At 40.2% G+C, this 12,851-nt stretch overlaps 1 protein-coding gene and 1 long non-coding RNA gene across 7 annotated transcripts in view; one reads left to right on the top strand and one right to left on the bottom strand.

Moving 5' to 3' along the window:
* The window catches only part of IQGAP2 (IQ motif containing GTPase activating protein 2), a 214,712-nt gene that overhangs the window by 69,078 nt on the left and 132,783 nt on the right, over positions 1–12,851 (bottom strand). For 3 of the 6 annotated variants that reach the window (XM_075932302.2, XM_075932304.2, XM_075932303.2), the window contains 4 exons: positions 7,859–8,022; positions 7,064–7,224; positions 4,176–4,300; positions 1,595–1,758 (listed from right to left, as the gene is read on the bottom strand). In XM_075932302.2, the coding sequence (XP_075788417.2) occupies positions 1,595–1,758; positions 4,176–4,300; positions 7,064–7,224; positions 7,859–8,022 (614 nt within the window). Of the gene's footprint in view, positions 1–1,594; positions 1,759–2,579; positions 2,828–4,175; positions 4,301–7,063; positions 7,225–7,858; positions 8,023–12,851 lie in introns of those variants that run through there. The other 3 variants (XM_075932305.2, XM_075932306.2, XM_075932307.2) reach the window with 2 other exon arrangements.
* The window catches only part of LOC142829927 (uncharacterized), a 42,650-nt gene continuing 34,093 nt past the window's right edge, over positions 4,295–12,851 (top strand). The window contains exon 1 of the long non-coding RNA XR_016349924.1: positions 4,295–6,157. This is a non-coding gene — a long non-coding RNA (uncharacterized LOC142829927). The remainder of the gene's footprint in view (positions 6,158–12,851) is intronic.

Genomic DNA, 12,851 nt, shown 5'->3' with positions numbered 1-12,851 from the left:
GTCCTAGTTTCCATTTTTGTTTTAAAATGTCTTGTCCTGAACCATGAAGTTTGTTTTAAAAAAAACAAAAAAACTATCCCCATAATTTTTATAAGACCTGGGATAGATCTGTGAAGGACTAGTTGATTATCCAATAAACCAATGCTCATCAGAAAGAGGGAGCAAGGAGGAGGAAGACGAGGGGGTACTTCAAAGCGACAGTGCCACTTGAAGCCTCGGACCAGACCCTGGGCTCCACAAGGTGCTGCCACTTTGAAATGCTGCATGAAGCCCAGTGCCAGCTGGGGTGTCCCCAGACTGCATGCGGTGTTTCAAAGCAACAGTGGCATGTGGAGCCGAGGATCAGCTGGGGATGCCCCCGCTGATCCGTGTGGTGCTGCTGCTTTGAAACACTGTGGGAGCCTGGGGTGCCAGGCTGCACACGGCATTTCAAAGTGGCAGCACTGCGTGGAGCCCAGGATCAGCTGGAGTTCCCAGCTGATCCTGGGCTCCACACAGTGTTTTTGCCTTTGAAGTATAGTAACAGCCCTAAGGCTCTTGCTACACTTCAAAGGCAGAAGCACCTTACCGACTAATTGAATAGTTGATGCAAAATGCATTGACTATTTGATTAGTCAATATTTAACATCCTTAATTTGGGACAAGCAAAAGGTTTACTTTAAAAGCTAATACAGCTTTCATAAAACGTTAAGACCTCCTCTTGTAGTTATTGCACGACATGATTCATATGCTGCTATGAACTCTCTTCTAAGAGCCATGCACAGAATGTTCCCATAATTTAGCTTAGGAACGTGCAGCATGATGGTTAGACACACAGCACTTGAGAATACACGTTAAGCACCTTTGTCAAAAGTTGTAATTAATCTTGTGCTCAATTATGTTCTGGAAGCAGTTACAGTCCTCTGTTTACAATTTGTGTAACTGTGATGCTATCCAAGGCACAGCTTTATGTGGAAGCCAACATTAGTATCCTGCTAAGATGAGTCCCCTTACGTAGCGTATCAGAAACCATGATCACCAAGCAAAAATATTGTGGCCAAACCAAAAAACATTGATGGCAGATTTAATGGAATCATGAAGACTATCAACAAACCAAATTCACTTTTTTTAGTAATGTGAGAGGCCAATCAGGAGTAATTTCCAGTAATTTCTTTTGAAACTGTCAATGCTGCAATCCTTCCACTAGTGACCAAAGCTCCAGCTTCCCTTTGAGCTGTGAAATATGCATCCTGGCCTCTTGTTTCTGAGATCAGGGAAGATCTTTTACTCAGCTCCGTGAATTACGGCATAAATACTATATTCTTACATATCTGAAGTGACTATGAGAGGATGAGTAAACTAGAAAACGATGTGCACAGTTGTGCATTTTCGTCACTGATTTTTTTTTAAACTAGTCCTAATAAATTTTATCCTCCCCAGCTTCCCTTCACACTAAAAGTTCTAGCAGGAAGTGGAATTAGCACTCTGATAACATTTCAATTAGCACATTAAAAGACAGATATCACAGCCACTGCAAATACTGCAGGGAAAACAATACTCAGATTTGGCATTTAATAAAAATGGACAAGTAATGATGAGTCAACCGAGGTCCTACCTTGCATTTCTGTACTTTGGAAAAATGCAGAACATCTTGATAATGCCTTGCATTTATTGGGTTCACATCGTGCAATTTGGCAGTAGGCAACAGAAGTGTTTCTAGAGTTTTCCCAGGATTCCCTTGGTCAATAGCTTCATTAATGTGGCCAACTGCAACAATTCCTAAGAAAAAAGGAAAAATTAACATTTAAAGATATACCAACAGAAAAAGCCTAATCACATATCAGGGTCAGTTAAAAAGGGATAATGTCATAAATAAGTTTAAACATCAAGTTATGGTAAGCAGCAGCAAATTCTGAAGTCTTTCTGCTCAAATGCTGGCAGTTCATGCCAAAGTCAGCAAGTTAAACCAGATTTTTCCTCCTCCAATACCTACCTCTAACTTAATTTGATCCTGTTTATAAACAGATCCTTTTCTAAAAAGAAAAAAAAAAATCTCCATTTTGTTCTACACTAATGTGTTCATTTACATGTCTTTAAGTAGATATTTAACACTTGAGAGAAAGGGTCTTATTTATGTTGCAGTGTTCAAATCATTCTGAAATGACTTTCAAGTTCCACTATTCCAAATAATTTAACACATTAGTTTACATGACATACATATTCTGATTTCTGAACTTAGGGAAATTTTTATAGCTTTTCAAGGCATCAACATCACTGTAACACCATGAAGCAATTTATCTGGAACATGCATCTAAATCAAAGCTCTACAACTTGGTTGCCTAAAGGTAAAATACCTTTATTTTGGGAACTGTTTAATACCCATAACACCCACTGAACTCCATGAACTATAGGGTGCCCAGCAGTCCCCAAAAAAGTATTTTAAAGTATATTTAGGTTCCTATCTTTTGGAAATTCAGTTTTGAATTTATGACACCTAGTCAACAGAAAAAATGCTGAAACACAGTCCGGGGGCTTTTCATAGAAACCTGCTACACCAAGTCTGAGTGAGTATGAATTCCTGCTGATTGCTTTGCCATCACCTGTGACAGAGTGCATTCCAGTTGATGGCTGACTGGGATCTGCTGAGGTTTTTCCCATAGTGTGAACATAAAACTGAACTGATGAGGTCATAGTCATATGACCTCACAAGGCCTTAACCTCTTAGGAGGCTGGCTATTCTTCAGGTGGATGTAAGCAGGGTTTATGGCAGCCACGAGAGCATGACCAGTGAGGAGAGGGAATTTCTGTGTACTGGGAAGTATGGGCTGATCTGGATGCAACAAATTTCAAAATACTCTGTTGATACTGTGTACAGTTCCAAGCAGAGCTGCCCCCTGCCAGGTGGTGGTGTTAGAGAAATGCACACCCAAAACTGTTACTGTACATGAGGCTCATTTTAGCAACAGGAGTTCTAACATTTCAGTCACTGAGCACCTCAAGTTTTATAGACAAAACAGCGCTGCATATGCCTAAAATACTGTTAAAAAATCAGATTACATAAAAAGCCAGAGTATTTTAGTTATTGACAACTGCTCTGTTTGCTGAATACTCACCTTCCTTGAAAATCTTAGTAGTTACACGCTGGGGGCTCTGCAGTATAAACTTTATACTGCAGAGCCTACAGCATGGGGTGCCCCCTAACTCCTTGGGAGCTGGTGTGCACTGGGCACCAGCTTTTGAGCCTGCTCCCACCTGCAGCCCCCTTTTGTTGGGGAGCTGGCTATCACCCAGTGCTGCTGCCTCGGATACAGAGTCAGCAGCACGGGGCAGCAGCCAGCTCCCTGGGAGCAGGGCTGGTAGCCAACACGTAAACATTATGGTAACTGACAATCTCATATCCAATAAACAGTTATATTATTACATCCCTATTTGACAGTTATGTACTGCTCACCCCACTAAACCAGGAATATTCAATACAAGTGTGTAAAATGCCACTTACTCCACATCTGAAAATCTTCTTGTACTTACCTTGAAATCCCAAAATGAGAGAAATACCAGAATTATTGGCCCAGTATGAATACAGATGGAAAGAAATCTTATCACCATCTGTTAGAACTATTGCATGTGTGAAGTCAGAGAAGTGATGTATTCAAGGACACTTTCAGTGAATAGGGAAACACCAAAGAAGAAGTAATGCAAGTAACTACTGCACTGAATGTTCCCTTTTCACCAGTCAACACTCTACCATTGGCTTTCAGAAGTCTGCTGAATTTTGTTTAAAATTATGTAATTGTTTTATCCTTCCTCTCTAGCATTACTGTGAAAATGCTCTGCTGGGGAAACAGGAATCACTAATTCTAAATCTATTTAGGAAAAAATGCAAAATATTTATTATACGTCAAAATGCAAACCTCTATTGCCTGCTGTGAAAGAGAAATTCAGTTACTTCTGTAGCATGCTCCACATTTTACTATGGTGTCTGATACACCTCTGTTCTCCTTTTAGTTGCAGCTACCACAATTTCATATGGAAAATGTTAGGAAAGCATTTGGAGGAAGGAGGTTTGGTTGTTTAATTGCAATTGTATAGTTAAAAAGCAGCATCACTATGTGAGCAGCCAGCCCTCCATCAACCTCCATCAAGTGTTCCATGGAGCATGGTAAGTTCTGCCTCCAACAGACAGCAGAATCACTTACTGTCGTTTTCTTCTTGAATTTGCATATTAACCATGTCAATACAGTTCTGGATATCATTCCAGCTTAAATAGTCTTGTCCTTGAGCTGAAGCCTCTGATTTAATAGACAAGAGTGTGTCAGCATAACTGTAGGAAGATATAAAATCATAAAGAGACATTACATGTATTGTCCATAATTTCCTGTATGTAGTCTATTTTTTCCTTACTGGATGAATGTAGTGCACATAAAACTGAAAAAAATGTGTGTGTTTGTGGACAGGCAGCATGTGAACAGGCAACATGCAAACTGCCTTGCTTGGCTCCACACATGCATTATGTACAGAAAGGACTTCTGATTATCCATCTGACCTCTTGCATAAGAGAGGCCACAAAATTCCCCAATGAGATTCCTAGACCATATTTCTTTTAGAAAAGCAGCCAATCTTGATGTACAATGGTAAGTGATGGAAAATCCATCACAGCTTGTGGTAAACTGTTCCAATGTTTAATTACCCTGTCAAAATGGTATGCCTTATTTAACAATTTGCTTATCTTCAGCTTCCAGTCACTGAACGGAGGCATAAATCTAGTAGAAAAAGGTAAGAGCTCATTATTAAATATTTGTTCCTTATGCAGATACTTTTAGACCATAATGAAGTCAACCCATAACCATCTCTAGCGAAATAGATTGAGCTTTCGTTCTCACTATAAAGCATGTACTCTAATTCTCAAGTCTTCTCTAAGCCCTCTCCAAACCTCTCAACTGTGGGCATCAAAACTAGACAGTATTCCAGCAGTGGCTGCACCAGTGCCAAATAGAGATAAAAACCTCTCAAGCCCTACTTGAGATTCTCTTGCTTATGCACTCAAAGATTGCATTAGCTCTTTTGACCACAGCTTTTGACCATATTGTGATCTGAAATAATTCCAGATCATGTCATGTCCAAGCACTTTTCTATAGTGGCTCCACACTAATTTTATATAAACGTTAACATTCCAAGGAGATTTAGTCTGTCACGTGTCTATTAAAAAAACCTTTCCATGCAGGACAACAGTGATGTCATCACGTCACTCAGCATCCTGCAGTCCCTTCCCCCTTAGCCACCTGGCCTCCTCCTTCCACCTCCCTGATGCTAACCCCATTAGCCCAGGACATGGCCTGAGCCACCCTAGACCTTCTCTGACCGGAGGGGGGCCCAGAGGCCCCGGGCTCACCCCCCCCAATAGCCAAGGAGGGACAAGAAGGCAGGGCTGGTGTGGCCCTGGCCCCTCCTCCCTGGTGTCTGGGGAGAGAGCTGGGCCTGTCTGCCCCCAGATATGGGGGGGAGAGGGTTGGTGAGCACAGCGAGCAAGGGGCACAGCCCTCTAGTAAATAATTTAATAGAAAACCAAAACATCATCTACAAGAAATTAGAGACATTCTTGGACATTAAAGTTCATGTTAATTCATGTAAGTAGCCATGATTTCTTCTGTTTGCTTGGTTTTTAAACTACATTATATTCCAATACATTGAGGTATATTTTATTATTTTATGTGTTTTTTTAATCATCAGATATATGTATAATTTAACATTTCCCTAGTCCCTCATACCAAAGCATGTGGTGAAATCTTCTACTTTGAGTGTTAACAGTTCATAGCAATGCTGCACATCTTAGAATTGGAAGTGAAGAACATCTCTTCCAAGTCAGACTGTAGGGAGTATGTAAGACAGGCAGGGTATAATTATCAGACGTGGAATTTGCAAGGAGTCCAGGGATAACTGAGTTTTGCCAAGACTGTTCTGAACACATCTAATGCCTCACCAGTAACCTGCTCATGTGGGTACCTTAATTTTTGTTCCTCATTCCTGCAACTCTCTTTATCCACCTGCAAAACATTAATAACTTGCTTTTGGCTACAGGGAAAGGAAGTCTAGAAAACATGATCTACAAGGGAAGATTGAAAGAGTTGGGTCTGCTTAGTGTGGAAGAGAAAAGACTTGGAGGGGACATAACAGCTTTCAGGTACCTAAAAGACTGTTACAAGAAAAAGGGAGAAAAAAAATAATTTTCCTTAACCTTTGAGAACAGGATAAGAATTGGAACAAACTACCTAAAGAGGTTGTGGAATCTCTAGCATTGGAGATGTTCAAGAGCAGGTTAGACAAACATCTGTCAAAGATGATGTAGGTAGTGCTTGATCCTGCCATGAATTCAGGGGACTGGACATGATGACCTCTCAAAGTTCCTTCCAGTTCTATACCAAGCCCATAACTTCTGTATGAGTTAGATTCTGACCATTGAAGATTTCTTATATCATTTAGTAGCAGCACATTCTGAACAGTGCCCAGGGAATTCCCTCAAGCACAACAATGGAGGAAAAAGCATCACCTAATGCCTTACCAACATTCCTTAATATAGCACTGTCAGTATTCCATTAGGTCTCCAATACACATACTGATTCAAACAAAACAAAAGCTACTCATCTCCATTCAAATGTAGACTGGAACATACTTATACCATGTTGTGCCCAGCTATTTAGCCAAGAGGGTTCTAACTACCATTTTTAAGCAACACAAGATAGGATAATCTTACATTACATCACTCACTATATTCATTCTAAGGTCCTCTTTCAAAGATTCAGAAAGACCAGCTTCCAACTATACTTAGTCCAGATATCCACGGTCACAAAAGCAACTAATCTCAGCTCACAATGTTTAGCTTCCAAAAATCCCAACTTCTATGCCCTCAAACTTTCAGTAAGGTGTGTTTTTGCAGAGAGGATACTACAGCTGAGGAGCCTTAATATCATCTCCCGTTAATACAGTGAAAATGTTTCGGTTGTAACTTTTTAAACTTCAGCTAACACACCCACTCGTTCCTCTGAGGAACCTTTGTTGCCTCTTTGGACAAGACCAAATGAATTTTTACCGTTGAAAGTTTTCTTCTTCCAGATTATTGAAGCCAACAGATGGATTTTTGAGATGATTCATTATTGTCAGGATGTCCTTGCTTCCCAAGGCCTGATTTAGTAATACAACAGCTGACAACATTTCGACAGCAATTGACAGTTCATCATGTGCCAAGTAATTCTATAAGAACATAGAATATATCAGTTATGAAGCTCAACAAGTGGGGGTAGCTAGTTTTAATTACAGCCTATAGGCCCAAAGAAGGGAGGCATGGATTTGGTTAAAAAGTGTATGAAGTAGGAGAAAATGTAATTGCTACAAATTGTAAGCTTTCTGTGCTGCAAGTAGAAGAGTTAACTCATTAGGCATGTGTTATATTTTCTCCACCTACTCAGCTTTTTCTTTGTTTGACCCACATAATATTGTCCTTCCAGTTAAACCTAATCTAACTTGAATCAGAATGTGGACTCCCCCCAGTTTGGCTGCTCACTGTCCATTTAAAAAAAAAAATTCAACGTTAAAGTGAGATACTATATGCAAAAAAAAGTGAAGGTCAGCCAACTTGCTCAGCAGGAGAGTTAGCACAGGCTAAAATCAGTCAAATTATAACCTGAATAGTCAAGCACTTCTTCTAAAATCTAGGAATATTAATGCCATCTACCTCTAGGCAAGAATTAGAGGAATCTGATGAGGTAAGTGGTCTAATTGTTCTTAGTAACAAAACTGCATCAAATGAAAATGCATTAATATTCCTCATCCTTTATGGCTTGACTGCACACTATCGAACAGCAATTCATAAGTTTTCCACTCTTACCACAGCATTCTGTTGCTGAAGGTTCAACAGTTCAGTCTGATAGACAGCAGCAGCAAAAGGGTGAACAACAGGCAACTGGGCCTCTGGTTTCATCAGTGCAGCCAGTGTTTTATTAGCATCACAGTTACGAATTGCAGTATTGATATGGTCAACCGCTACAAGCTCTGGGGGAAGTAGGGAAAAATCCTATCAATTTCTTTGCCATATAATTTTTTTTAAATGATGTGTAAACAAACACTATTCCAATATTACATCATTGCTCAAGAAATCTATAGCTGTATACCTGCAAGAGATGCAATTTTAAAACTCACTGAAACAACTTGACATTGTTGCAAAGCATGTGCCAAGCTGCTGACTTCCACAAGTCTGTGATTAATGCAAGAGACCTTCTTATCCTGAAAACAACTTGACTAGTCCAGGGGCTGCTGCACCCTCTAAGTACAGTAGACTTCCGATAATCCGGCACCTTTTGGACCTAGGTGGTGCCGGATTATCAGATTTGCTGGAGAATCAGGAGGTCTGGTACAGCTGCATGGCTTAACAGCTGGCCAGGACACAATCTCCCTCCCTCTCCCCTCCTGCATCTCTTCCATGATGTAACCTGATCCTCCTCCCCCCCTTTGCTGAAGCAAAAGGCTCTTCTCTGTCCTGTAACACCATCCCACTCCCATCCCTCCTCCCCCAACCTTATGCTCCTTCTGGTTACTGCCAGCACCTGTGCTAAGCACCAGGCTTTTTAATCAGCTGGTCAGGAGCACTTGGCATTTTGATGTTGGAGTATCAGGAGTGCCGAACAGTTGGATGCTGGACTATCGGAGGTTTTACTGTATGATCAATCCAGAGTGACCCTAGAATGTTAAATTTTACTTCCCTTCTCTATTTTATTTTTTTCTACCTCCATGAACTTCCCAATTTCTCCCCTCTGAGAGTCCAACACAGTTAGGCAGGACAAATCTACACTTGCAACACCAGTGTGTCCAACAAGACAAGCTAAAAGTAATGCTTTAACAGCCTGGCAAAGTTTGCTAAGTTCCATAATGGGTTACTTGCTGTGACTAGAATTTTCATCAGTTAAATTGTGAGAAAAACAAATAAAAGCTGCATCTTATCTTTTTGCTACTCTTCCCCCTTGTATCTGGTCTAATGTTTTTCATAAGGAAATATGACATTTCAATAACCACCACAAGCACTGCTAACTAAAATCGTATTAAGTTACTTGGGCAGAAGGGGGGGGGAGGACGGGACGGAGAAGTCAATCTAAGACTGTTAAATAAGGAAAACAAATTACTGACATTTATGGTTTGCCTCCTCCTCCAATACATGTGAAATAGTGTCTAGGAGTGAGTTCAGACCTTGCTTCTAAATAAAAACAGTGAATCAAAACTCACACTAAAGGAAACAACAGATGATGCTCAAGACTGCTAGGTCTCGTATTGCATTTTTTAAAATTACCATTACAATCCCCGTAACTTTGAAAGAGTTGGAGGTCACAAACCTGGCTGAGGTTAGCCTTAAGGCAACTTAACATGCCCCTGACATAGGGGTCACCAAATGAAATTAATAGGAAGTATTTCTTCATGCACCACAGTCTACCTGTGAAACTCCTTGCCCGAGGAGGTTGTGAAGACCAGGACTTTTAACAGGTTCCAAAAAATAACTAGATAAATTCACCAAGAATAGATTTAGCAATGCTTATTAGCCAAGATAGTAGGACTGGTGTCCCTAGCCTCGGGTTTGTCAGGGGCTGGGAATGGGTTACAGGGGAAAGAAAAAGATGTGCTGGTTACCTATTCTGTTCATTCCCTTTGGGGCACCTGGCATTGGTCACTGTCAGAAACCAGGCTAGATGGACTTTCGGTCTGACCCAGTAAGTCCGTTATGTTCTTAAGAATTAAGCACCTGATTTAAGTCTAGAATCAAGGGGGGAAAAAACCAAAACATGGCCAAAATCCCACAGATAGGAAAACAGTTTTAAAGTCTTCTTTTGAGAAGGATAACCAGTTCTGCAAGATGGAAAAATAGGATGCCTATTCCAAGAAAGGCAAGACAGGACACTTTAGATGTGCTGCTGGTAGCTTGGGGGGAGGGGGGGGACAGAGAAAAGGAAGAAAACTGAAAAAATTTGCACCTATTCTTCCATCTTCAACACACTGACTCACCAACAGCTTCCTTTGGGTGAGAGGGCTGGAAAACTGACACTGCCAGGGGAAATTGTTATGGCCGAAATAGGATTGCAATAGGCAATTTCTTATACAACTTTTGAAGGGACAGAGTATGCAGCCCATATACTAGAGAGCTTCCAGGATACTAGGAAGAAGATTCAGACTCTTTTTATGCTCCCCACAGCTTTCAGTTTGGCCGGTGAGTTCTTCAGGTCTACAAGTCTTTACAAAAAAGATCAAGTGAAAAACAAAAAAGCTGGAGACATCAGGGCAGATGGTGAAAGGACATTCCACTGACAGATGGTCACCCAGAGGTTTGAAGAACTGAGTGTTCTGGGGTTTCTTGGTACCTTTCCAACAGGATGGACATTGGAATGTTAGACAGTGAGTCAGCATGGAGTATACACGCCTACGTAAATATAAACAGTAATCCCATTGGTTTCGGTGGGTCTCCTCTTAAGCTTAATCATGTTAATTAAGATCCTTGCTGAATTGAAGCCAGGAGGAGGAAAGATGAGATGCCAGGTTCTTGATCTTAATGGTTTTCTTACTATTTTATTAACCACATCTATATGGTCTACAGAGGATAGATTCGTTAGTTGCAGCTAGACTTCAGGTCCAGCAGTGTCCTTCACAGGGGGGAGGCTTATCAACCTTGAGGAATATTTGTATAATATACACACACGCACATACATATACATACACAAATAAATAAATAAATAAAATGAGTTTATCCCCGTTAAGTCCTTATTTCACAGGAAGCACTGATTTCTAAGAGTGCGTCTACACTGCACCATGATTTCAAGATAACTAGTGTTATTACAAAATAAAAATGTGAGCATCTACACAGCCATTCCATTATTCGGAAGGAACGGACAGCTCATGCTACAAGGAATAATGCCTATTATGAAAGAGCTATTTCAAAATAAGGTGTGCATAGATGTTCCACTGCTGCTATTTTGAAATAGCCCCTTACCAGGGCCATTCTAAGTTATTCCTCCTAGGGCCTCTGGGGACTCTAAATCGAGATAGTACCTCTACACTGCAAGGAAGTCCCAAAATTAGTCCGAGGTAGGCTTCCCTAATGTAAATGGGCTATTTCAAAATAAGTCATTTCAGAATAACTATTCAGAAAGAAGCATGCAGTACAGACATACCCTCAGAAGTCAGAGCGCCAGACACACACGATATTTAACTACGAATTCTCTGTAGATGGCCCTCATTCACCAACCCTACAATGAGAGCACTCTGGGACAATCAATGGCAATACCAGATGCAGTTTAAAATTAGTCACATGACCTCCCCAATCCAGCTACTCTTCAGACCCACCTTTCACTGGGATCTGTGTCTAAAATCAGAGCCTGCTTCCAGTACCAGCACCCCAGTCATTGCAGTTCTGTCTACCCTGTTCAGTCAGAGCTCATGGAGGAGTTCCTCTTCTGTTGTACAATAGAGAGAACCTGACTGATTAGAAGACTCAGAGCAGTTCAAACCAATGGAGCCTAAGTACATTGGTCCCAAAACACAAGAAATAAATGGGAAGGAGTCCTATTGTGTATTTTGTTCTGCATGATAAACATTTTAGTCATTCTTAAGATTAAAAAAGAAAGATGCTTGTCTTTCAGACAGTTTGTAGCAGTTTCAAAGAAAAAGTCCCCAGAACCAGCAACAAAATGACATCAAAATATCCAGCCATCAACTGACTTTGCGGACTTCTATCCAAAGGAATGAGTGTGCAACTCTGACATTATGAATCAATATCCACAGTGCAGAAGTGTGTTTAACAAATTCTTGGGTATTTTTCCATGCATGTTGTAGCCACAGTAGTATCACCACACTTGGAATACAAATAAGCTGACCAAGGTGCAAACTGAGTCCTTTAATAAGCACACTCACCTGGCTCTTCTTAAAGATCCCTAGTTCTATTTAACTGCCTTCTCCTAATTAAAACTGGTGAATATGAGTTAGAAGTAAAACTGAATTTAAATTCTTCATGCCACATGAAGTTGTTGGTAGCATAATATTGTGGCTTTTTTTTTAAATCCACAGAGGAAACAAGCCCACTTTTCCTACACCAAGACACTGATGAAGTTACACTACCCTCAGAATTTTCCATTACCCAAGAGAAACTTTCTCTAAGAAATACTGTTTATTGGATCATTCTAAAATCCAAATCACTAGCTACATAAGAGACTTGGATGCTATATAAAATGTGTTTACACAAAGTATCTCACACCAAACCAGGCTTAACTATCTTTTTGCATTGCATCAGAAGAACAATTAAACTGACCGAACTAAAAATCTTAAATGACAAGAGACAAAACAGCAATTATCACATGCCGTAGACAACATAATAGGACAGCAGTTTATTCGAAGCTGAAGCTCCTAGCAGATGGATTATCATTCAAAGAATGCCAGAGTATTGCTGCAAATTTAGAACCCCCTTTAAAGATAATTTAAAAAAAAATAAAGCAACAGTAGTGTGCATGTTCTAGATCCCTTGCATCTTACATAAACTGTACTAATTCAGCAGTCTGAGAGACTAGATTCTTTTTAAAAGGGTAAATATTTTAAAATGAGATCTAGTTTCCTTTGCTACCTACTACTGCAAGCTATTCTTCAATTCGATCACTTCATTTATAACTCAAATTGGATGGAAATAATTTCCCTTAGAGAGATTAAATGTCTATCTATTCAAGCCATGCATTATGTTCAGTTTTATATATGTATGTCCATTAGTAGCTGAAAATATTCAGCCAAGAAAAGTGTTAGCTACTTTAAATAAAATGTGCCCATAGTGGCAGAGATCAGTTGCTTGGCAATTGTGATAT

The sequence above is a fragment of the Pelodiscus sinensis genome, chromosome 6 (genome assembly GCF_052426305.1).
Source record: "Pelodiscus sinensis isolate ZL-2025 chromosome 6, ASM5242630v1, whole genome shotgun sequence".
NCBI lineage: Eukaryota > Metazoa > Chordata > Testudines > Trionychidae > Pelodiscus > Pelodiscus sinensis.
This window is presented reverse-complemented; position numbering and strand designations above follow the sequence as displayed.